General features: G+C 43.2%; 3 protein-coding genes and 1 pseudogene across 10 annotated transcripts in view; 3 read left to right on the forward strand and 1 right to left on the reverse strand.

Moving 5' to 3' along the window:
• trim46a (tripartite motif containing 46a) overlaps positions 1-7368 on the reverse strand; it is a 29162-nt gene extending 21794 nt beyond the window's left edge. Inside the window, exons 1-3 of the mRNA XM_071396503.1 lie at positions 6918-7368; positions 5124-5382; positions 1391-1541 (exon numbers count right to left, since the gene is read on the reverse strand). Of these exons, the coding sequence (XP_071252604.1) occupies positions 1391-1541; positions 5124-5382; positions 6918-6977 (470 nt within the window). The 5' untranslated portion in view covers positions 6978-7368. The remainder of the gene's footprint in view (positions 1-1390; positions 1542-5123; positions 5383-6917) is intronic.
• A 671-nt stretch (positions 7369-8039) lies between these two features.
• Positions 8040-11093, forward strand: tmem107l (transmembrane protein 107 like). Of its 8 annotated transcripts, none has more exons than XM_071396505.1 (7): positions 8040-8151; positions 8602-8727; positions 8947-9014; positions 9172-9272; positions 9734-9830; positions 10070-10113; positions 10295-10487. In XM_071396505.1, the coding sequence occupies exons 2-7, from the start codon at positions 8641-8643 to the stop codon at positions 10345-10347; spliced, it is 450 nt and encodes a 149-aa protein (XP_071252606.1). In that variant the 5' UTR covers positions 8040-8151; positions 8602-8640; the 3' UTR covers positions 10348-10487. The 8 variants fall into 8 exon arrangements, with proteins under 8 accessions (XP_071252606.1, XP_071252612.1, XP_071252611.1 ...); XM_071396504.1 differs by having other exon boundaries at positions 8148-8352; positions 10295-11093; XM_071396506.1 differs by having other exon boundaries at positions 8150-8238.
• A 45-nt stretch (positions 11094-11138) lies between these two features.
• Positions 11139-14765, forward strand: krtcap2 (keratinocyte associated protein 2). Its single transcript, XM_071396513.1, has 5 exons — positions 11139-11343; positions 11880-12034; positions 12758-12821; positions 12990-13056; positions 13983-14765. Exons 1-5 carry the CDS (start codon positions 11340-11342, stop codon positions 14101-14103), a joined length of 411 nt encoding a protein of 136 aa, XP_071252614.1. The 5' UTR covers positions 11139-11339; the 3' UTR covers positions 14104-14765.
• A 9917-nt stretch (positions 14766-24682) lies between these two features.
• Positions 24683-25380, forward strand: LOC139572289 (protein S100-A1-like; annotated as a pseudogene).
• Positions 25381-26314: the final 934 nt, after the last annotated feature.

The following is a 26314-nucleotide window of genomic DNA, read 5'->3' on the forward strand; positions in this document are numbered from 1 at the left end:
TTCTGTCCTGTTCTGCTCTGTTCTGTTCTGCTCTGTTCTGTCCTGTTCTGCTCTTTCCTGTTCTGTCCTGTTCTGCTCTGTCCTGTTCTGTCCTGTTCTGTCCTGTCCTGTTCTGTCCTGTTCTGTCCTGTCCTGTTCTGCTCTGTTCTGTTCTGCTCTGTCCTGTTCTGCTCTGTTCTGTTCTGCTCTGCTCTGTCCTGTTCTGTCCTGTTCTGTCCTGTTCTGTCCTGTTCTGTCCTATTCTGTCCTGTTCTGTCCTGTCCTGTTCTGTCCTGTTCTCTCCTGTTCTGTCCTGTTCTGCTCTGTTCTGTTCTGCTCTGTTCTATCCTGCTCTGTTCTGTCCTGTCCTGCTCTGTTCTGCTCTGCCTTCAGATGTATGTTTTTTTTTAAATGTTATCCAACTTCCTGACCTGGATCCTTCAGCTGTGTTCTGTGTTCCTGCAGACTGCACTGTTTCTACTTCCAGTGAGCTATGGACTCTCAACATGCCCAGTCACGCTTTACTGACAGAGACAACCCAGCCTCCAGGGGAGAGAGAGAGCAGCTGCAGCAGACTCCTCTCAAACTGCTGCTGCTGCGTCTCAAACAACAATGGACATTCTCCCTCCCCCTCTCTCTCTCTTTCATCCCAATTCTTTCCCCCTCTCTCTCTCTCTTTCATCCCAATTCTTTCCCCCTCTCTCTCTCTCTTTCATCCCAATTCTTTCCCCCTCTCTCTCTCTCTTTCATCCCAATTCTTTCCCCCTCTCTCTCTCTCTTTCATCCCAATTCTTTCCCCCTCTCTCTCTCTCTTTCATCCCAATTCTTTCCCCCTCTCTCTCTCTCTTTCATCCCAATTCTTTCCCCCTCTCTCTCTCTCTTTCATCCCAATTCTTTCCCACTCTCTCCCTATACCTCTCCCAAATCTCTCTTCCATCCCCTCTCTCTTCCCTTCTCTACGTGAATCTCAGTAGTCTACAAAGGCCTCCTCTCTTCCTCTCTTTCAGATCACTACTAATGAAGGAAAGGAAACAAGGAAAGGAGGCTATTTATGAGAATCACAATGTCTATGTGTTTGTCTCTTGAAGCGTTCAGAACCTCAACTTGTTGTTCAGAAAGTCCATTTGATGTTTGTGTGAATTATGAAGTCACCTCAGCTTCCCAGTTCCCACACACTCAGCTCGTTAGGCTCTGCTTCAGGAGAGGGGGGGTTCTCCCCGTACCAAAACCAATGATTTTCTGTCCCATTTATAAAGCACTATTGACTTTTCCTTCTTTCTGTGCTGATCTTTATTTCCTGCAGGATTGGTTCAGAACCTACATTCCTCTGTAAGTAAGTGAGCAACTCTCTCTACGTGTGTGTGTGTGTGTGTGTGTGTGTGTGTGTGTGTGTGTGTGTGTGTGTGTGTACCTCTCTACGATGCGTTCCAAGGTGAGATTCCTGAGGCAATCGGTCAGTCCTCTCTCCCCCAGCTCCACCTCCTTGTGACAGGACGGACAGGGGAACAGCATGGGGGCAGGAGACATGTCCTTACGACGACGCCCGGGGTACGTCCCAAAACCTGAGAGGTGGGGGAGGAGGGGGGAGGTTTGGAGAGGGAGAGAGGAGACAGTGTGAGACAGAAAGTAATCAGTATGAGTGTGATAGTTCCATCACAGTTTGATAGAACTAGAGACATACTTTTCTATCCCCTGACTGCACTGCACACTACATGCTGACACAGACAGAAACTACTGCTTCACACCTAGAACACCTGCTAGTTCAAACACACACACACACACACACTCTACTGCCCCTCAACTCTCTCTCTCAACATAAATAATAAATATATCATATGAACATTTCATGTCTTTGAAGTGTTGTGATGCATGAACCAGTCCTATACAATGCATCTACAAAACATGAACAACACCTGCTCATTCCCTGACATAGACTGACCAGGTGAATCCAGGTGAAAGCTATGATCCCTTATTGATGTCACTTGTTAAATCCACTTCAATCAGTGTAGATGAAGGGGAGGAGACCGGTTAAATAAGGATTGTAATCCTTGAGACAATTGAGACATGGATTGTGTGTGTGTGCCATCCAGAGGGTGAATGGACAAGACAAAATATTTAAGTGCCTTTGAACAGGGTATGGTAGTAGGAGCCAGGCGCACCAGTTTGTGTCAAGAACTGAAACGTTTCTGGGTTTTTACGCTGAACAGTTTCCTGTGTGTATCAAGAATGTTCCACCACCCAAAGGACATCCAGCCAACTTGACACAACTGTGGAAAGCATTGGAGTCAACAAGGGCCAGCATCCAAGTGAAATGCTTTCGACACCTTGAATTTAAGGCTGTTCTGAGGGCAAAAGGGGGTTCCTAATGTTTAGTATACGCTGTGTATATAGAGAGTTGAGCCATTGCAGTTGAAATTTCTGAGAGCACCTCTTTCTCCTACATACAGTTGAAGTTGGAAGTTTACATACACTTAGGTTGGAGTCATTAAAACTCGTTTTTCAACCACTCCACAAATGTCTTGTTAAATTAACAAACTATAGTTTTGGCAAGTCGGTTAGGACATCTACTTTGTGCATGACACAAGTAATTTGTTCAACAATTGTTTACAAGCAGATTATTTCACTTATAATTCACTGTATCACAATTCCAGTGGGTCAGAAGTTTACATACACTAAGTTGACTGTGCTTTTAAAAAGCTTGGAAAATTCCTGAAAATGATGTCATGGCTTTAGAAGCTTCTGATAGGCTAATTGACATAATTTGAGTTAATTGTAGGTGTACCTGTGGATGTATTTCAAGGCCTCCTTCAAACTCAGTGCCTCTTTGCTTGACATCATGGGAAAATCAAAAGAAATCAGCAAAGACCTCAGAAAACAAGTTGTAGACCTCCACAAGTCTGGTTCATCCTTGGGAGCAATTTCCAAATGCCTGAAGGTACCACGTTCATCTGAACAAACAATAGTACGCAAGTATAAACACCATGGGACCACGCAGCCGCCATACCGCTCAAGAAGGAGACACGTTCTGTCTCCTAGAGATGGATGTAATTTGGTGCGAAAAGTGCAAATCAATCTCAGAACAACAGCAATGACCCCAAGCATACTTCCAAAGTTGTGGCAAAATGGCTTAAGGACAACAAAGTCAAGGTATTGGAGTTGCCATCACAAAGCCCTGACCTCAATCCCATAGAAAATGTGTGGGAAGAACTGAAAAAGCGTGTGCGAGCAAGGAGGCCTACAAACCTGACTCAGTTACACCAGCTCGGTCAGGAGAGATGGGCCAACATTCACCCAACTTATTGTGGGAGCTTGTGGAAGGCTACCCAAAACGTTTGACCCAAGTTAAACAATTTAAAGGCAATGCTACCAAATACTAATTGAGTGTATGTAAACTTCTGACCCACTGGGAATGTGATGAAAGAAATAAAAGCTGAAATAAATAATTCTCTCTACTATTATTCTGACATTTCACATTCTTAAAATAAAGTGGTGATCCTAACTGACCTAAGACAGGGAATTTTTACTAGGATTAAATGTCAGGAATTGTGAAAAACTGAGTTTAGATGTATTTGGCTAAGGTGTATGTAAACTTCCGAAGTCAACTGTAGCGATTGCTAAGTAATAATTGACACTTCCAAATTGTGTTTTTTATTTCAGATAGTTTTCAAAACCAACGAAGACACACCAACACTGTACAGACTTGGATGCACATTATGCAGAATGGTAATCAATAAAAACTTATTTTAAATTCGCAGTTCTGTTTTGTTTGTTTACAGCGGGTCATTTCATAGGGAACTGTAGGAGGAGCTCTCGTATTGTTACATCATCAACATTTAGAAAATAAATACGCTAACATGGCAGATGTTCTAAAACCTGGCCGACCTGTTTGATATACAGTACCAGTCAGAAGTATAGACACGCCTACTCATTCAAGGGTTTTTCTTTATTTTTACTATTTTCTACAATGTAGAATAATAGTGAAGACATCAAAACTATGAAATAACACTATATATACTACACACTTATATATTTAATATTTGAGATTCTTCAAAGTAGCCACCCTTAGCCTTGATGACAGCTTTGCACACTCTTGGCATTCTCTCAACCAGTTTCATGAGGTAGTCACCTGGAATGCATTTCAATTAACAGGTGTGCTTTATTAAAAGTTAATGTGTGGAATTTATTTCCTTCTTAATGTGTTTGAGCCAATCAGTTGTGTTTTGACAAGGTAGAGGTGGTATTCATGCTTCCTTCTAGGCAGAGTTCCTCTGTCCAGTGTCTGTGCTCTTTTGCCCATCTTAATCTTTTATTTTTATTGGCCAGTCTGAGATATGGCTTTTTTTTGCAACTCCGCCTAGATGGCCAGCATCCCGGAGTCGCCTCTTCACTGTTGACGTTGAGACTGGTGTTTTGCGTGTACTATTTAATGAAGCTGCCAGTTGAGGACTTGTGAGGTGTCTGTTTCTCAAACTGGACACTCTAATGTACTTGTCATCTTGCTCAGTTGTGCACTCGTCAAGTCTATTCTCAGAACAAGAATAGACTTGACGAGTTTCAGAAGGTTCTTTGTTTCTGGACATTTTGAGCCTGTAATCGAACCCACAAATGCTGATTCTCCAGATACTCAACTAGTCTAAAGAAGGTCAGTTTTATTGTATATTTAATCAGGACAACAGTTTTTAGCTGTGCTAACATAATTGCAAAAGGGTTTTCTAATGATCAATTAGCCTTTTAAAAGGATAAACTTGGATTAGCTAACACAACGTGCTATTGAAACACAGGAGTGATGGTTGCCGATAATGGGCCTCTGTACGCCTATGTAGATATTCCATAAAAAATCTGCCGATTCCAGCTACAATAGTCATTTAAAACATTAACAATGTCTACACTCTATTTCTGATCAATTTGATGTTATTGTAATGGACAAAAAACGTGCTTTTCTTTCAAAAACAAGGACATTTCTAAGTGACCCCAAACTTTTGAATGGTAGTGTATATACAGTATATATATGGCTCTGGTATGAACCATCTTCATTGGCCAGTAAAACAAAGTCAGATGCTGATCTGATGATGATGTCACTCTCATCTGCAGGCACTGGCACACAAGTGAGATCGACATCAGCATTCACACACACGTTAACCCACCTGGTCTGAGGACGCGGTCCAGGCGGTCGGTGGTCTTGGGCGGGGGTCTGCGTGCCCCGCGCGGGGAGCGTGTGTTGGGGGAGGCAGCCGGGGAGTTGGGCTCTGGGGGGAGGTCTGGGGGAGGGTATCCTCTCTGGATTAACACCTCAGCAGCACACAGCAGACACACACTGTGCTGGCACGGCAGGATGATGGGCTGCTTCACCATCTCAGTACACACCGGGCAATGCAGCTCCCGCTCCATACTCTTCATGTTAGACTGGAGGACGAGAGAGGGAGGGGGGATAAGGGGTTGGAGATAGAAGAGAGACGGGGAGAGGAGTTAGAGGAGCAGGGAGGGGGGAAGCAAATAAAGGGTGAGTGAGCAGGGGAGAGGGTGTGAGGGGAAAGAGGGGGAAGTGAAAACAGGAGTGAGAATGAGGCAGAGGAATAACTTAACTGCTCTAAATAGAGGAGAGAGAGAGAGAACGAGATGAGAGAGAGGGAGAGAGAAACAGCATCTTACATTATTTAACCATTCCTGGTTTAGAATTTATGTTGGACACATGAAAGGAGAAAGCAGGTGTGTGTGTGTATAAATACCCAGGCCAGGGCTGACTAAGGCGCTACAGCCAGTCTCCTTAAATATGAGTCTAATCACTTCAGTCCAGCTGTCTGGCCAACAGCATGATGTAAACCCAGTATAGAGGAGTAATAGATCCTTCTATCTATAGCTTTGTTGTAGGACTAGTTGCTTCTAACCTTCCTCAGTTCAGTTAAGACAAGCCACCATGATGGTGAGAAGAGATTAATTTTATGGGAACAATTAATTACATTAAATTGGATTTCAACGCACAAAATAGGCTATATTACCGGGCAAGGCCTAGCCGACTTCACCTTCCCTAGGCCGGCTATGGACATTTCAATGGGATTCATGACAGGCCAAGGCTACTGGCTACCGGGAAAATAGCATTCACATCGACTAGGCTTCGATAAGAATGACTACACCTCTCTCTCTCCTCTATCAATGTTTTTTCTTTCCCTGGCTCGGCAGAATAGTCGGTGTCAGCGGGTCCTTTCTGCACCTATGTTGCGCGAGAGCCAGGACCACCGCCGCCGCGTGCTGGCGCTCCCTGAATACCGTTTCTATGGCGACAAACATCATCCGTTCCCTGCTCACCGTGTTGCGAGATAGCAAATCATATCATCGGACCCCTTGTTTTTGTCTGTGCACGCGGGGGTACGCATTCGACCGATAGGCTTCAAAAATATATATATTGGCTATCCATTTAATCCTCCTTTCACCCTTTACCTCATAGCTAGGTGTGTCAATAACCAGCCGAGAGTGACCAGCCGCTGGCGTCAAGCCAAAGTGTTGGAGCCAAATACCACCCATTTCTAATTTATAGCTCAGACTTATTGATGAATGTCTGGTTCAATTTTAGTCAATCTAATAACAAAAGCAGACCATTTCACATTGAAGAAAAATATAGCCTAAGAATAATGTATGAAGGATGATGAAATGTTGATACCAAAACGGATGTGAAGGCCTCTATATCTTATGTAGGCTAGCCTACGTGGCGTGCTGAAAACACAGTTTAACTAAAAACATTATGCAATATTAATAACATTATATATATATAGCTTAGCTGAGGCATTTCTCTCTGAACGGCGAGTTGAAATACAGGTAACCTTACCACATTTATGTTTGCTATAGCCTCGGTCTGGTGGCCTACAGAATAACAAAATAGGCTCCAGTCTCCACATCACATTTATGGTAAACAAATAGGTCTAATTAACCATCACCACACTTACGCTGATTTGAACGAGTGCGTCCATCATAGACGTAAACGCCTGTAGTTCTGCTTCAGCCATCCTTTAGGATCAAAACGCGGTGTTGATGTTGAATGTAGATGCGTCTGTCATGTTGATGTTGCGAATGTTGATGCGTCTGTCAAATTCACAATCGTAGCCTAGGCCTAGTAATATATTCAAATATGTTGTCCTAGGGTGAATAAAGAAAAATGTTAAAAGTTTGGTCAATCAACCATATGTAGCCTAGGTATAGGCTGTCGCACAATAGTCTGACCGGATGCATATGGTCTGGAGTGCGCAGCGTTGACTTCTGTCCCTTTCCACTGGGCTCGCGCTGATAAGGTAATGTTCAATAGTGGGGGATAGAGCGTGCGTGGTGATTTCTGCTGAGTGAAACAGGTTCAAATGCTCTCTCTCTCCCGCTATCTGTGTGTGTGTGCGTGTGCAGTGGCGGTTCTAGCTTGTATGGCTCCCTGGGCGACCCCCCCCCCTCCAAAAGCACCATTCTACACTAACTGTCATTTTTATTCTGACATTTGGAACAACACAAATAAATAAACATAACATTTAAAACTATACAAATATATACAAAAATAAGACACATAAATAACAAAAATAAGTTACAAAGACAAATAGAAACACATTTGGGTTGATTTGTCACTCGAGCATCAATACATTACCCATCCCCCAACACTGTCAACCAAGAGTCAAGACTAAACCAATTTACCTTGGTGGTGTGCAGACTGGTTTTATTTTATTCTTAACAATTTCGCGCACACCAGAAAAAAATGCAACAATATGTCTGTGATACTATATAGTATTCACAGTATTATGAATGAATTGTGGTTTATTTGGTAGCATTTCGTAGTGTGAATGATTTTACTAATTGCATTAGTACTGTACAAAGTTAGAGGTGCGCTATTTCATAGATTCCCCTGCTCCCCCTACCTCCGGCTTCCAGTGGGGAGACCTGAGGTCAACCTACCCCCGCCTCCCTCCCCATCTCATCTCATACTTCTGAGTGGGAGACCTTCGCTACACCCGAAATAACATCTGCTAAATATGTGTATGTGACCAATAACATTGGATTTTATTCTTGCCACTAGATGACGATGTGAGATTATAAAACGCTACTAAAATGACACGTTCACGAAGAAGCGTTCCTCATCCTCAACTCGTCTGTTTCCGTCCTAAATCGTTAACGGAACCCGATGTTCTTGAACGCACCCCAGATGTAAGTTGTTGTAGCAACGAGCTAAGCCATGCCTGCAGCTGAAGCGTCTGTTGTTTCTAGTCCTAGACACAATTGTTTCAATTAATGGTAAATAAATCATCAAATGTGGCTAGTTTTTGGCTTCAAATATTGACTAACGAGTTGAACAACGTCGTATGTCCTGTATTGGGTACATTAGCTAGCTAAGTTAGCACTATCAAGGTGAGTGTGCGGATAAATTAGCTTATACATTTGCAAATAGTAACGTTACTTAGTCTACACATTGTAAATAAAGTGCTGTTAATATTCATTTGTGTAGTCTTAACGTTAACGTTAGTAGTCTAGCTAACATTTACAGCCAATATTGTGTTGCATTGTAGCAGGCTCAAGTCAACACACGGATTTTGTTGTTTCTATTGGCAACATTAACGTTACTTGTCAACGTTTCCCTATTCCGCCTCTTTATTCTAGGTACCATAGTACCCATACAGGCACATCTTTGCTGGAGCAATGTCTGCAGTCAGCAGCCTGGTCCCGGCTCGATTCCTGACTCTCACTGCTCACCTCGTCATCGTCATCACCATTTTCTGGTCACGGGTATGTTCACGAGTTCTGAGTACTGGCAAGGTTCTGGACAAACCATATCCTCTGTGTGTGACATGTCTCATGTCTGTATCTGGCATCTAGAAGACACCAGTTGTTGTTCACGAGATCATCAACATGCTCGTCTATAATATATTGTGTCTCAACCGTGCTCAGAATCTAGTGATACTGTATAGATCTATCTCTGAAGTAATCATACTCATTGTCCCACAGGAGAACAATGTTGAAGCTTGCCTGCCTTTGGATTTCACACAGGACCAATACGACAAGGAGGACACCAAGTAAGCATCTTTCACCCAGGACAGGACTCCTAACCCTGCACACACACAGTCTATCCAAAAATAATTGCTATAGGTTTTGAGAAATCACTTGTCTCCCTCTATCTTTCTCTCCTCTATCTTTCTCTCCTCTCTATCTTTCTCTGTCTCTCTCTTCTAGGTTGGTGGTAGCGTTGTCAGTCACCATGGGTCTGTTTGCTATAGAGCTGGCTGGCTTCTTCTCTGGTGTGTCTATGTTCAACTGCACCCAGGGCCTCCTCTGTATCCTTTACATGTTCTCAAAACTCTTCCACAAAACCCTGTACATTACCAAAGTACACATAATGCATAGTACAGCAGTGGTCACCAGTCCTAGTCCTGGAGAACTACAGTTTGCTTTCGTTCTTGCCTAGTCCTAATTTTGCGTGGCCAGTCACATCAACAAGTAGGCTACTCAAGGTCTTGATGTTTTGTTGAGTAGCTGAGTGTTGGTGCTGGGCAAGAATGAAAGCCTGCACACAGTGTGACTCTCCAGGAGTAGTGAAGAACATGGGAGGGAATCGATAGATGTAAGCAATATGCAGGAAGTTATACCCTTCTTTCAGATCAGCAAGGAGACGTTAATATGGGCACAGATATAAGGTTGAGGAAGTAATCTTTTTATTGGTTTGGTTAAGATTCCCTGACTCAGGACTCCCTCCCCATACACCATCCATTCATCCATCTCTCCATCCACACACTAGCGACTGCAGCCCATGCCAGTGCCTCTGTGGCTCTACTGTTCTTTCTGTTTGAACAATGGGCATGTGAAATATACTGGTGGATCCTTGCTTTCTGCAGGTCAGTGTGTGTGTGTGTGTGTGTGTGTGTGTGTGTGTGTGTGTGTGTGTGTGTGTGTGTGTGTGTGTGTGTGTGTGTGTGTGTGTGTGTGTGTGTGTGTGTGTGTGTGTGTGTGTGTGTGTGTGTGTGTGTGTGTGTGTGTGTGATTCTCAGAGGTTTTGTTTCCCTGACTGACGTCTCCTCCAGCGTTGGCTGTCCACTGCAGTGCATCCGTCTCCCTGTCTTTCTTTGTCTTCCAGAGATGGGAGTGTTGGACATACTGGCTTATTTTTGCCTTCTGCAGGTTTGTGTGTGTGTGACAGACAGACAGACCGACAGACATCGTGTGTCTGTGTGTGACAGACAGACAGAGACATACATACATCGTGTGTGTGTGTGTGTGTCCTGGAGTTATTTGGGTCATTTTTGCCTCGTGCAGGTTGATGCTTTGCTTATAATGCTGCCATCATCTCTATCTCCTGTAGTGTTCTCCCTGCGTTTGTGGAGATCCTACTCTTCATCGCAGTGTTCGGACTGAAGAAGAAGCCACTATAACCGAGAGCAGTGTTTCACATCGATGTTCGGTCTGGAATGTAGTGTCCATCCTTCCCAGCACTTGTACACAGCTGTCCAAGTGTGTGACACATTGTGACTGTTCAACAGTGTCAAGGAGACATATCGGATGTAAGTGATGTTGGATGGTGATCGTAGTGACAAAGACAAAAGAGCTGGTTAAGATGTGGGTGGTCGTAGCTGCAGTATCCGATACGGTGACAGCATAGGTTCGAATCTGGCCTTCTGACTTTTGACACACACCCTTCTCTATCTATCCATCAATAGTAAGATTATTTTATTTATTTATTTTAAGCTATGGTCTGTGTTTCAGGATTCAATGGTTGTGTGGACTGTGGACGTTGTAGATGGAAACAGAGCTACTGTATGTACCAAGGCAGAGAGGACGATTTCTAAAAACTCCAGCGTAGTGATCCTAATTGCTACGCTGAATGTATAGACACAAGTAACCATCTTTCTCTTCACCATGCTAAATGGTCCTGTGTACCATAGGATTTTAGTACCACCTTTTTAAAACGTTAACCTAAATAATAATGTTTTATCAAGCTGTAGCTATCCCAGTTTGTTTTGTATTTCATTGTAGAGTAAACCATTCCTTCCTTTTAAGATGCTTTTGAAATTCATCTATAATGTGGTGATATCTGATGGTAGCTACACCCCTATATGTCAGTGTTATTCTTATTTTTTTACGATTAAAGTATTTTACCTGTGTAATCTAGTATTTATTTCATAAACACCCTTTGAAAAATGTGTCCAGTGGGTGTGTCAGTCTTGACCCACTTTTTGCGTTGCTAGAATCTGATTGGCACTTCACATTCGACTCCTACGTGTGCCACCTCTCACCGGTTCCGGGTAGCAGAAACGGAGCTTGGTCCTGGAGCTGCCTGTGTTTTGAAAGGATATCGAAACGCATGATCTTTTGTGTCAAAAACGTAATTATTGCTTAAATATTAAAACATGGGTAAGTTCTGCAAGGCTACTGTTTAATTTTGATCAATGTTTGTGCGTTGAAAATATGTATTGAGGGATGGCAAACGTAAAGGTATCTAGCTAACGATAGCTAGCTGTGTAACGGTAGGCTTGCCATTCATTGCTAACTTTGTTAGTTACGTAGCTATTTTGTGCAGAATACACTTGCCAACAATATATATATTTCTTCAGTTTAACGGTAGGTAGGCTGTGTTGTCAAAATGTATGATAAAGTTCTCTTGTAGCTACCTAGCTAGGTATTTTCATTATTCGAGAGAGGGTGTTTCCACACGGAATCTTTCAAGAGTGTACACTGACGTGGCGTAAAGATTGCTGTTAGGATGCAGTGAAATGTTTCGTATAGGCTAGTTATTTTATGTTTCTGTCACTCAAAGATTAAATATAAACCCAATTGTTGATATTATTATTCTGTTAGAATCTGGCATCTTCAGTCCAGCTGCAGCCCCTTAGATGATTGTTCTACTACTGTCACAAACTATGTGTAATCTGCCTCTCCCCTCCCTCCAGCGGTGAACACAGGCACATCCCTGGTTCTGTCCAGTCTGTTCTCTGTGTTGGTGTTTGCTGGGATGCAGATGTTCAGCAGACAGCTGGGCTCTACAGAGTTGCTCACCATCCTGGGAGGCTTCCTGGGCTCTGTCCTCTTCATCTGCTCCCTCACTGTATCCTCTTTACACCAAAACACACCACAACATAGCAGCACTGCATACAATGCAATCTAGGTAGACCTCCGATAGGCTTAGGGTTTTAAACTTGTCAGAGTAAGCTGTTTGTAAAGCCAGACAGCTAAAGTATTTTGTTTATGTTCTGTGCTCCCTTGAGTTCCCAAGTGATGGAAGCAGACAGTCAGTTGGTTGGTTCTATAGTCCACATGCAGCACTGTGAGTCATGGTGGCAGGATTTTTTATTTTTTTATTTCACCTTTATTTAACCAGGTAGGCTGGTTGAGAACAAGTTCTCATTTACAACTGCGACCTGGCCAAGGCTAAAGCAAAGCAGTTCGACACATACAACAACACAGAGTTACACATGGAATAAACAAACATACAGTAGGAAAAAAAATCTATATACAGTGTGTGCAAATGAGGTAAGATAAGGGAGGTAAGGCAATAAATAGGCCATGTGTGCGAAGGAATTACAACATAGAAATTAAACACTGGAGTGATGAATGTGCAAGTAGAGATACTGGGGTGCAAAGGAGCAAGACAAATAAATAAATACAGTAAAGGGATAAATAAATACAGTAAAGGGATACATAAATACAGTAAGGGGATAAATAAATACAGTAAGGATCACTGAACGTCTAAAGGTCTAATGAAGCCACCACATTAGGTGTCTCTTCTCTCCCACTGTGTGTTTCCCTCCTTAACCCTTTCTCCAATCAGGCCTTCAATAACCTGGAAAACCTCATCTTCGGCAAGGGATTCCAGGTCAAGATCTTCCCAGAGAGTAAGTCTGTCTTCACAACTACAGAGTGATGCACAGAATCTATTTCCTGTGTTTCACACACATTCACTGAGCCTCTTGTCATGTGTATGGGTGCATCTGAATAGTATAGCGGCTCAGCACGCACACAGTCCTGTTTTAATGGGTGTTCATTTCTCTCCTCTCCACCAGTCCTGGTGTGCCTGTGCCTCTCTCTGTTTGCCTCTGGGCTGGTGCACCGTGTGTGTGTCACCACATGGTAAGTATGAACTCACAGACTACTGACAAACCCAGGCGCACCAAACACAGAAACTCTCTTGACAACTGAACTCAGTGATGAAATGAAGGACTTATGGAATAGCAGAGAGCCTATCCAACTGACAATCTCTTGGAAAAAAATAGAAACTATTGGAACCAAGATTTAAAAAATAACTGATATTGACACAAGATGGAAGTAATGTTGGAACAAAACTAATGACATTACAGTTAACTAAAATGAATGCTTAATCCAGCATAAATGCATGTATTGAATTTATTATACAAGAGACAAAATTCACAAATTCTACAGGACAACAGCAGAGATGTCTAAAGCGTAAAACTACTAATGACTCAATAATTCATGACCTTCTGGAAATGTTATAAAATCCAAAAGTTATGGGTGGAGTTGGAAAGATGGCTCAGAAGTATTACAATGTAAATTAGCTTTTAATTAGTCTGTCTGCATATTTAAAGACATGGCATATGAGGGTGCAGTGAGATACCCAATGGGTAGGACAACACTTTTCTCATCAATCATTTAAAAAAAACATATACTTCAACTGGAAATCAACCAATCATCTGTCGTTCACGCAATGGAACGGTCAAATGCTTTAGGATCTAAGAATTGAAAGTGCGCGGGTGACGGAGAAACAAATGTGTGCTGTTTGAGGCCATGTGCAGAAAGTGATAAGGGGGTGAGGGCTGGTGGGTCTGGGCAGGAGTGATGTAGTTGATGTTTGTATGATGTCGTCGTTTGTTTGTGTATGTTTTGTATTGTTGATCAAATAAAATCTTATAGGAAAAAATAATAGTAATGATGATGATAACAGTACTACTATTATCAATGAATTTGAGGTGAAGTTTTTTTTTTTTCAAACCATATTGTGCTGTTGCTGTGCTGACTGTTTTATTTTGTTCTCTCTCCAGTCTGATATTCTCTCTGTTCGCCCTCTACTACATCAACAAAGTGTCTGCTGCTCTGTACCAGGCAGCCGTTCCCACGGTAATGCCAGCCAAGGCTCCCAGCAAGGGCAAGAAAAAGAACTAAGTCACTAATTAGATCAAACTTTCATACCGTCATCCAATCAGCATCCACTACAACGGCTAACCAGGCAAGGGAGAAATGGTGCAGGTTAGCCAATGACAGCATACCCCAGTTTCCTTTTTGTAGGTCGTGCCAACCAGCGTTCTTACATATTTTCCTTGATTTCTTAACTCTATGATCACTGATCTCCAAGGACTGGACATCTCTCAGCACTATAGATAGCCAGAGACCTACCCAGCCCATCCATACACTGTTCTCAGCAGTATAGATAGCCCGAGACCTACCCAGCCCATCCATAAACTGTTCTCAGCAGGATAGATAGCCCGAGACCTACCCAGCCCATGCATACACTGTTCTCAGCACTATAGATAGCCCGAGACCTACCCAGCCCATCCATACACTGTTCTCAGCACTATAGATAGCCCGAGACCTACCCAGCCCATCCATACACTGTTCTCAGCAGTCATGAGGCCTTGGGTGAACAAAGGAAGCAGTTTGGGATCTAGCCAGAGTCATGTCTCTACATTCCCTACATCATCCCCATGTACTGAGCACTTGTTTCAAACTGCTTGTCTACAGATCCATATTTTTGATTGACGTCCTTTTTGTTTTGGTATGAAAACTTTGTTGTTAATGAATTTGTAATTAAAACCCATTGAAAATAGTGTCTGTCTCTAGATTTTTCTTGGTTTAAGCTACTTGAAACAGACAAGTCCAGGTAAGCACTGCCGCTTCAGTGCTGCTATGGGAAAAGTTCCCCTTATAGATGCTCCAGGTACACACACATCTGACTTCCCTTTTACAGAGCAGCCATGTATTAAGATGCTTTAGCTCAAAGTTGTAGCACACCAGTGTACACAATGGAGTTTTGATGAAAGGAATATTATTTGAAAGTACAAACAACTTAGTTTTTGGAAATGGGTCTGCTGAAGATCTGATGATCAAGGTGGAATGTAGGACAAAAAATCATATTGAACTCTGACCGAACCGTTCTACTCCTAACAAGATTTACCCAGATATACAGTGGGGAGAACAAGTATTTGATACACTGCCGATTTTGCAGGTTTTCTTACTTACAAAGCATGTAGAGGTCTGTAATTTTTATCATAGGTACACTTCAACTGTGAGAGACGGAATCTAAAACAAAAATCCAGAAAATCACATTGTATGATTTTTAAGTAATTAATTAGCATTTTATTGCATGACATAAGTATTTGATCACCTACCAACCAGTAAGAATTCCGGGCTCTCACAGACCTGTTAGTTTTTCTTTAAGAAGCCCTCCTGTTCTCCACTCATTACCTGTATTAACTGCACCTGTTTGAACTCGTTACCTGTATAAAAGACACCTGTCCACACACTCAATCAAACAGACTCCAATCTCTCCACAATGGCCAAGACCAGAGAGCTGTGTAAGGACATCAGGGCTAAAATTGTAGACCTGCACAAGGCTTACTGGTTGGTAGGTGATCTAAACTCCACTCGCCGTGTTTGGAGGAAGAAGAAGGATGAGTACAACCCCAAGAACACCATCCCAACCATGAAGCATGGAGGTAGAAACATCATTCTTTGGGGATGCTTTTCTGCAAAGGGGACAGGACGACTGCACCGTATCGAGGGGAGGATGGATGGGGCCATGTATCGCGAGATCTTGGCCAACAACCTCCTTCCCTCAGTAAGAGCATTGAAGATGGGTCGTGGCTGGGTCTTACAGCATGACAACGACCCGAAACACACAGCCAGGGCAACTAAGGAGTGGCTCCGTAAGAAGCATCTCAAGGTCCTGGAGTGGCCTAGCCAGTCTCCAGACTTGAACCCAATAGAAAATCTTTGGAGGGAGCTGAAAGTCCGTATTGCCCAGCGACAGCCCTGAAACCTGAAGGATCTGGAGAAGGTCTGTATGGAGGAGTGGGCCAAAATCCCTGCTGCAGTGTGTGCAAACCTGGTCAAGAACTACAGGAAACGTATGATCTCTGTAATTGCGAACAAAGGTTTCTGTACCAAATATTAAGTTCTGCTTTTCTGATGTATCAAATACATATGTCATGCAATAAAATGCAAATTAATTACTTAAAAATCATACAATGTGATTTTCTGGATTTTTGTTTTAGATTCCATCTCTCACAGTTGAAGTGTACCTATGATAAAAATGACAGACCTCTACATGCTTTGTAAGTAGGAAAATCGGCAAAATCGGCAGTGTATCAAATACTTGTTCTCCCCACTGTATATATACAGTCCCAGTCAAAGGTCTGGACACACCTACTCATTCCAGTAGGTGTATTTTCTACATTGTAGAATAATAGTGATGACATCAAAACTATGAAATAACACATGGAATCATGTAATAACCAAAAAAGTGTTAAACAAATCAGAATATATTTGAGATTATTCAAAGTAGCCACCCTTTGCCTTGATGACAGCTTTGCACACTCTTTTTGGTTACTACATGATTCCATATGTGTTATTTCATAGTTTTGATGTCTACACTATTATTTTACAATGTAGAAAATAGTAAAAATAAAGGAAACCCCTGGAATGAGTAGGTGTCCAAACTTTAGACTGGTACTGTATATCCCGGAAGACAAAACCAAGCCTACTCTCAAATGTGAACTGTCACTAGAAAACTAGCAGACCCACCCCTCCTACCACAGACACATGGAGAGAACCAGCAGACCCATCCCTCCTACCACAGACACACGGAGATAACCAGCAGACCCACCCCTCCTACCACAGACACATGGAGAGATCCATAGAAAACTAGCAGACCCACCCCTCCTACCACAGACACATGGAGAGATCCATAGAAAACTAGCAGACCCATCCCTCCTACCACAGACACATGGAGAGATCCATAGAAAACTAGCAGACCCACACCTCCTACCACAGACACATGGAGAGATCCATAGAAAACCAGCAGACCCACACCTCCTACCACAGACACAAGGAGAGATCCATAGAAAACTAGCAGACCCACCCCTCCTACCACAGACACATGGAGAGATCCATAGAAAACTAGCAGACCCATCCCTCCTACCACAGACACACGGAGAGATCCATAGAAAACTAGCAGACCCACCCCTCCTACCACAGACACATGGAGAGATCCATAGAAAACTAACAGACCCACACCTCCTACCACAGACACATGGAGAGATCCATAGAAAACTAGCAGACCCACCCCTCCTACCACAGACACATGGAGAGATCCATAGAAAACTAGCAGACCCATCCCTCCTACCACAGACACATGGAGAGATCCATAGAAAACTAGCAGACCCACCCCTCCTACCACAGACACATGGAGAGATCCATAGAAAACTAGCAGACCCACCCCTCCTACCACAGACACATGGAGAGATCCATAGAAAACTAGCAGACCCACCCCTCCTACCACAGACACATGGAGAGATCCATAAAAAACTAGCAGACCCACCCCTCCTACCACAGACACATGGAGAGATCCATAGAAAACTAGCAGACCCATCCCTCCTACCACAGACACATGGAGAGATCCATAGAAAACTAGCAGACCCACCCCTCCTACCACAGACACATGAAGAGATCCAGAGAGAACCAGCAGACCCACCCCTCCTACCACAGACACATGGAGAGATCCATAGAAAACTAGCAGACCCACCCCTCCTACCACAGACACATGAAGAGATCCAGAGAGAACCAGCAGACCCACCCCTCCTACCACAGACACATGGAGAGATCCATAGAAAACTAGCAGACCCACCCCTCCTACCACAGACACATGAAGAGATCCAGAGAGAACCAGCAGACCCACACCTCCTACCACAGACACATGGAGAGATCCACAGACAACCTGCTGATGTGCCCTTGAACAAGGCCCTAATTTGCTCCAGGGGTGACGTACTACTATGGCGGCCCTGTAAAACAACACATTTCACAAATTTTCTCCTTCTCTCTTTCTTTCTCTCGGAGGACCTGGGCCCTAGGACCATGCGTCGGGACTGCCGCCCGTGGTGACTCCTTGCTGTCCCCAGTCCGCCTGGCCTTGCTGCTATTCCAGTTTCAGCAGTTCTGCCTGCGGTTATGGAACCGCCACCTGTCCCAGACCTGTTGTTTTTCAACTCTTGATGATCGGCTATGAAAAGCCAACTGAAAATTATTCATGATTATTATTTGACCATGCTTGTCACTTATGAACATTTTTGAACATCTTGGCATAGTTCTGTTATAATCTCCACCCGGCACAGCCAGAAGAGGACTGGCCACCCCTCATAGCCTGGTTCCTCTCTAGGTTTCTTCCTAGGTTTTGGCCTTTCTAGGGAGTTTTTCCTAGCCACCGTGCTTCTACACCTGCATTACTAGCTGTTTGGGGTTTTAGGCTGGGTGTCTGTACAGCACTTCGAGATATTAGCTGATGTACGAAGGGCTATATAAAATAAAATTGATTGATTGATTGATTGATTCACTGCACCTAACTGGTGTATGTGACAATAAAACATATTGTTTATGTGCAGAATGAAAGAAAGTAGAAGAGTCAAATAATATACAGTGAAGTCGGAAGTTTACATACACCTTAGCCAAATACATTTAAACACAGTTTTTCACAATTCCTGACATTTAATCCAATTAAAAATGCAATGTCTTAGGTCAGTTAGGATCACCACTTTATTTTGAGAATGTGAAATGTCAGAATAATAGTAGAGAGAATGATTTATTTCAGATTTTATTTCCTTCATCACATTCCCAGTGGGTCAGAAGTTTACATACACTCAATTAGTATTTGGTAGCATTGCCTTTAAATTGTTTAACTTGGGTCAAACATTTCGGGTAGCCTTCCAAAAGCTTCCCACAATAAGTTGGGTGAATTTTGGCCCATTCCTCCTGACAGAGCTGGTGTAACTGAGTCAGGATGTAGGCCTCCTTACTCACACACGCTTATCAAGTTCTGCCCAAAAATTCTCGATGGGATTGAGGTCAGGGCTTTGTGATGGCCACTCCAATACCTTGACTTTGTTGTCCTTAAGCCATTTTGCCACAACTTTATACAGTGGGGCAAAAAAGTATTTAGTCAGCCACCAATTGTGCAAGTTCTCCCACTTAAAAAGACGAGAGAGGTCTGTAATTTTCATCAGAGGTACACTTCAACTATGACAGACAAAATGAGAAAAAAAAATCCAGAAAATCACATTGTAGGATTTTTAATGAATTTATTTGCAAATTATGGTGGAAAATAAGTATTTGGTCACCTACAAACAAGCAAGATTTCTGGCTCTCAGACCTGTAACTTCTTCTTTAAGAGGCTCCTCTGTCCTCCACTCGTTACCTGTATTAATGGCACCTGTTTGAACTTGTTATCAGTATAAAAGACACCTGTCCACAACCTCAAACAGTCACACTCCAAACTCCACTATGACCAAGACCAAAGAGCTGTCAAAGGACACCAGAAACAAAATTGTAGACCTGCACCAGGCTGGGAAGACTGAATCTGAAATAGGTAAGCAGCTTGGTTTGAAGAAATCAACTGTGGGAGCAATTATTAGGAAATGGAAGACATATAAGACCACTGATAATCTCCCTCGATCTGGGGCTCCACGCAAGATCTCACCCCGTGGGGTCAAAATGATCACAAGAACGGTGAGCAAAAATCCCAGAACCACACGGGGGGACCTAGTGAATGACCTGCAGAGAGCTGGGACCAAAGTAACAAAGCCTACCATCAGTAACACACTACGCCGCCAGGGACTCAAATCCTGCAGTGCCAGACGTGTCCCCCTGGTTAAGCCAGTACATGTCCAGGCCCGTCTGAAGTTTGCTAGAGAGCATTTGGATGATCCAGAAGAAGATTGGGAGAATGTCATATGGTCAGATGAAACCAAAATAGAACTTTTTGGTAAAAACTCAACTCGAGGACAAAGAATGCTGAGTTGCATCCAAAGAACACCATACCTACTGTGAAGCATGGGGGTGGAAACATCATGCTTTGGGGCTGTTTTTCTGCAAAGGGACCAGGACGACTGATCCGTGTAAAGGACAGAATGAATGGGGCCATGTATCGTGAGATTTTGAGTGAAAACCTCCTTCCATCAGCAAGGGCATTGAAGATGAAATGTGGCTGGGTCTTTCAGCATGACAATGATCCCAAACACACCGCCCGGGCAACGAAGGAGTGGCTTCGTAAGAAGCATTTCAAGGTCCTGGAGTGGCCTAGCCAGTCTCCAGATCTCAACCCCATAGAAAATCTTTGGAGGGAGTTGAAAGTCCGTGTTGCCCAGCAACAGCCCCTAAACATCACTGCTCTAGAGGAGATCTGCATGGAGGAATGGGCCAAAATACCAGCAACAGTGTGTGAAAACCTTGTGAAGACTTACAGAAAACGTTTGACCTCTGTCATTGCCAACAAAGGGTATATAACAAAGTATTGAGATAAACTTTTGTTATTGACCAAATACTTATTTTCCACCATAATTTGCAAATAAATTCATAAAAAATCCTACAATGTGATTTTCTGGAATTTTTTCTCTCATTTTGTCTGTCATAGTTGAAGTGTACCTATGATGAAAATTACAGGCCTCTCTCATCTTTTTAAGTGGGAGAACTTGCACAATTGGTGGCTGACTAAATACTTTTTTGCCCCACTGTAAGTATGTTTGGGGTCATTGTCCATTTGGAAGACCCATTTGCGACCAAGCTTTAACTTCCTGACTGATGTCTTGAGCTGTTGCTTCAATATATCCACATCATTTTCCTTCCTCATGATGCTAACTATTTTGTGAAGTGCACCAGTCCCTCCCGCAGCAAAGCACCCCCACAACATGATGCTGCCACCCCCGTGCTTCACGGTTGGGATGTTCTTCGGCTTGCAAGCCTCCCCCTTTTTCCTCCAGACATAACGATGGTCATTATGGCCAAACAGTTCTATTTTTGTTTCATCAGACCAGAGGACATTTCTAAAAAAGTACGATCTTTGTCCCCATGTGCTGTTGTAACCTGTAGTCTGGCTTTTTTATAGCGGTTTTGGAGCAGTGGCGTCTTCCTTGCTGAGCGGCCTTTCAGGTTATGTCGATATAGGACTCGTTTTACTGTGGATGTAGATACTTTTGTACCTGTTTCCTCCAGCATCTTCACAAGGTCCTTTGCTGTTGTTCTGGGTTTGATTTGCACTTTTCGCACCAAAGTACGTTCATCTCTAGGAGATAGAACGCGTCTCCTTCCTGAGCGGTATGACGGCTGCGTGGTCCCATGGCGTTTATACTTGCGTACTATTGTTTGTACAGATGAACGTGGTACCTTCAGGCATTTGGAAATTTCTCCCAAGGATGAACCAGACTTGTGGAGGTCTACAATTTGTTTTCTTTTGATTTTCCCATGATGTCAAGCAAAGGGGCACTGAGTTTGAAGGTAGGCCTTGAAATACATCCACAGGTACACCTCCAATTGACTCAAATTATGTCAATTATGTCAAAGCTTCTAAAGCCATGACATAATTTTCTGAAATTTTACAAGCTGTTTAAAGGCACAGTCAACTTAGTGTATGTAAACCTCTGACCCACTGGAATTGTGATACAGTGAATTATAAGTGAAATAATCTGTCTGTAAACAATTGTTGGAAAAACTACTGGTGTCATGCACAAAGTAGATGTCCTAACCGACTTGCCAAAACTATAGTTTGTTAACAAGACATTTGTGGAGTGGTTGAAAAACGAGTTTTAATGACTCCAACCTAAGTGTATGTAAACGTCCGACTTTAACTGTATGTATATAGAAAGAGGTTAATTATACTATGTAACACAAGACCCAAAAGAGGGAGAGTTGATTCTCATGACTATCAGTGACTGGCTGTGCTTTTCTGATGCTGGGGAAGCAAAAGGACATCAGCTTGGAATATCCATCACATATGTGTCAGAAGAACACATGCTTTGACTATTACTTCTTCTTCTGGTCAGGAGGACTACTGTATACTGTATTAAACTGATGATGCCAAACACCAATATACAGCCAACTCCTGATAAGTGTGCATCAAAGGAGGTTGGTGGCACCTTAATTGGGGAGGACGGGCTCGTGATAATGGCTGGAGCGGAATCGATGAAATCGTATCAAACACATGGTTTCCATGTGTTTAATGCCATTGGCACCATTCCGGCCATTATTATGAGCCGTCCTTCCACCAGCAGCCTCCTGTGGTGTGCATAGGGCATTGCAGTTTACCAATTATAATTTTGGAGTTTGTGATGCTTTTTATTTGTATCTGCTTGTGCCAGTTAAATGCACGCATTCATGACAGTCTCAAAGCCAATGACGCTCCAACTGATCTAAATGTGTTCTCTCTCTGGGGACAGTAAAATTACATTTTATTCAAACTTCATCCCAACCTCTACATCCATAGAACTATTCTTACAAACATACTAGTGTGCACTCTTGTCACCCCTCTCTCCATCTGTGTTATTTCATCATGTTTAAGTTGAGATAACTGAAAGATGACATCAAGCCTTATCTCAAATTCCCTCTCCCCTTCCTTGCTCTCTCTCAGCAGCTCTGGTCTCATAGACTAGATGTAACATAGAAAATGTGAATCCGAGACAATCAATTTAGTATGATATGTTACGTTTGGTATGGTTACATAAGGCAGATGGTTACTTAAAGGTTATGAGTTTGACAACTCATAGACAACTTTAGCACTTGAGCTAATTAGCAACTATTCATCTAAACTCAGCAAAAAAAGAAACGTCCCTTTTTCAGGACCCTGTCTTTCAAAGATCATTTGTAAAAATCAGAATAACTTCACAAATCTTCATTGTAAAGGGTTTAAACACTGTTTCCGAGGCTTGTTCAATGACCCATAAACAATTAATGAACATGCACCTGTGGAACAGTCGTTAAGACACTAACAGCTTACAGACAGTAGGCAATTAAGGTCACATTTATGAAAACTTAGGACACTAAAGAGGCCTTTCTACTGACTCTGAAAAACACCAAAAGAAAGATGCCCAGGGTCCCTGCTCATCTGCGTGAACGTGCCTTAGGCATGCTGCAAGGAGGCATGAGGATTGCAGATGGGGCCAGGGCAATAAATTGCAATGTCCGTACTGTGAGATGCCTAAGACAGCACTACAGGGAGACAGGACGGACAGCTGATTGTCCTCACAGTGGCAGACCACGTGTAACAACACCTGCACAGGATCGGTACATCCAAACATCACACCTGCGGGACAGGTACAGGATGGCAACAACAACTGCCCGAGTTACACCAGGAACGCACAATCCCTCCATCAGTGCTCAGACTGTCCGCAATAGGCTGAGGGAGGCTGGACTGAGGGCTTGTAGGCCAGTTGTAAGGCAGGTCCTCACCAGACATCAACAGCAACAACGTCGCCTATGGGCACAAACCCACCGTCGCTGGACCAGACAGGACTGGCAAAAAGGGCTCTTCACTGACGAGTGACGGTTTTGTCTCATCAGGGGTGATGGTCGGACTCGCGTTTATCGTCAACGGAATGAGCATTACACAGAGGCCTGTACTATGGAGCAGGATCGATTTGGAGGTGGAGAGTCCGTCATGTTTTGGGGCGGTGTGTCACAGCATCATCGGACTGAGCTTGTTGTCATTGCAGGCAATCTCAATGCTGTGCGTTACAGGGAAGACATCCTCCTCCCTCATGTGGTACACTTCTTGCAGGCACATCCTGACATGACCCTCCAGCATGACAATGCCACCAGCCATACTGCTCGTTTTGTGCATGATTTACTGCAAGACAGGAATGTCAGTGTTCTGCCATGGCCAGCGAAGAGCCCGGATCTCAATCCCATTGAGCACGTCTAGGACTTGTTGGATCAGAAGGTGAGGGCTAGGGCCATTTCCCCCAGCAATGTCCGGGAACTTGCAGGTGCCTTGGTGGAAGGGTGGGGTAACATCTCACAGTAAGAACTGGCAAATCTGGTGCAGTCCATGAGGAGGAGATGCACTGCAGTACTTAATGCAGCTGGTGGCCACACCAGATTCTGTCTGTTACTTTTGATTTTGACCCCCCCCCCCTTTGTTAACCTTTAACCCAACTCCTAAACGTAACCCTAACCCCTAGCCCAGCTAATGTTAACCAGTTAGCTAATGTTAGCCACCTAGCCACCTAGCTAGAATTCATAAAATATCATGTTTTGCAAATTTGAAACATGAATCAAATCAACATTTATTGGATGCATACACATACACTGAACAAAAATATAAACACAACATGTAAATTCCCAGAAATGTTCCATACGCACAAAAAGGTTATTTCTCTCAAATTTTGTGCACAAATTTGTTTACATCCCTGTTACTGAGCATTTCTCCTTTGCCAAGATAATCCATCCACCTGACAGGTGTGGCATATTAAGAAGCTGATTAAACAGCATGATCATTATACAGGTGCACCTTGTGCTGGAGACAATAAAAGGCCACTTTAAAATGTGCAATTTTGTCACACAACACAAGGCAACAGATGTCTCAAGCGTTGAGGGAGTGTGCAATTGGCATGCTGGATGCAGGAATGTCCACCAGAGCTGTTGCCAGATAATTGAATGTTTATTTCTCTACCATAAGCTGCCTCCAACATCGTTACATCATCTCTCTCCCCTCCTCAGTGTGTCAATATCTGCAGCCATGCCGTCTGAGTTGGAGAGTTCCATGGAGTCCCTGATCATGGTGTTCCATCGCTATGCTGAAAAGGACGGTGACTGTAACACACTGAGCAAGAAGGAGCTCAGAGCTGATGCAGACAGAACTGGCCAGCTTCCTGAAGGTAACACTGACATCCCTCTCTCTCTTTTATGTCCCTCTGTTTTTATCTCACTTACCTCTACACTTTCTCTCTGTCGCTCATCTCACGCTCTTTCCCTCTCATTCTGATTTCTCTCTCACTTTATTTAGAGTATCCATAGTCAATCTAACCACCCCTCTCCTCCCATCTCTCTCCCCTCCTCCCATCTCTCTCCCCTCCTCCCATCTCTCTCTCTTCCTCATTCTCTTCATCTCCTCCATCTCTCAGTCCCAGAAGGACCCAGCCGCCATAGACACGATCATGAAGGATCTGGACCAGAATGGTGATGGGAAGGTGAACTTTGAGGAGTTTGTCTCTCTGGTGGTGGGCCTCTCCATCGCCTGTGAACAGATCTACCAGCTCCACACCCAGAAGGCTTCTGCCAAGAAGTGAAGGAGGACAGGACAAGGAGAAGCAGAGATTAATGCTTTTCTATAGGTCAAATAAGTCATTTTATAAATGTCTTACTGTTGTGAATAAACAGTGGCTTTCCCACTCTCTCTGTTTGTCACATTTGTCTGATGTGTGTCTGTCTGTCTTGTATTTGGCCTGTAATTTGTCGTGGTAATTTCCTGTATTACTCAATAAAGAGAGCCAACCACACACAAGTCAGAGTTATATTATAAATTCCATCTTTAATAATATATAAGCTTCACCATAGCCCTTTTTGACTCTCAGATCAATTCAGTGTCTATAAATGAATTATCTGAGTGCTTACAAAATAATTCTTAGTTTCATTTACAGCCACGATACACCCCTCTCAACTTACAAAGAACCTTTTACTTGAAAGAGGAGTATCCCATAGCTTGATAACATTAGCTATAAATTATCGTTCAGTTTGGTCTCCTAAGACGAGGTTTCAATCTCATGCTTGGTACCACAACATTACCTCATCCAATGGCATATATCAATTGTCAAGTCTAGGCACTCCCATCTAAAATACACCCCCTCCTGGATAAGCTCAGAAAAGACAGTGCGCCTCTTAGGTCATATAATAGGTCAAGATAAGGGCAACCTCAGAGGGGACATACAATGGTTCCAGACACTGCCATACTCTTTCCCCCAATGAGAAAAGTAGGGAGTGACTGGCGTACAGACATTGTATGAGATTACTAACTGGTTCCCCAATAATAACGCCATCCCTTCACATGGTTTAGGAATAGTTAGACACATTCCCATAAGAAAACAATGTTCCATTCTGTACTCCTCCCCTTCTGATATTCTACATAGCACCACATGGTTTAACAGATACATTGACATATGAAGACAAGCCTGACCTCTCCCCTCTCTGGGCCCCAAGTGACTAAGCCCTAGCTCAGAAGGGAACATGCAACTGCCAACCCTATTGTCCAAAGGGAACCATTGGAACCATTAATAACAAGTATCTCACAAGCATATGATGAAAATAACATCTTATCTATCTATGTTACCTAACTAATTATGAT

This window comes from Salvelinus alpinus, chromosome 4, assembly GCF_045679555.1.
Source record: "Salvelinus alpinus chromosome 4, SLU_Salpinus.1, whole genome shotgun sequence".
Lineage (NCBI taxonomy): Eukaryota > Metazoa > Chordata > Actinopteri > Salmoniformes > Salmonidae > Salvelinus > Salvelinus alpinus.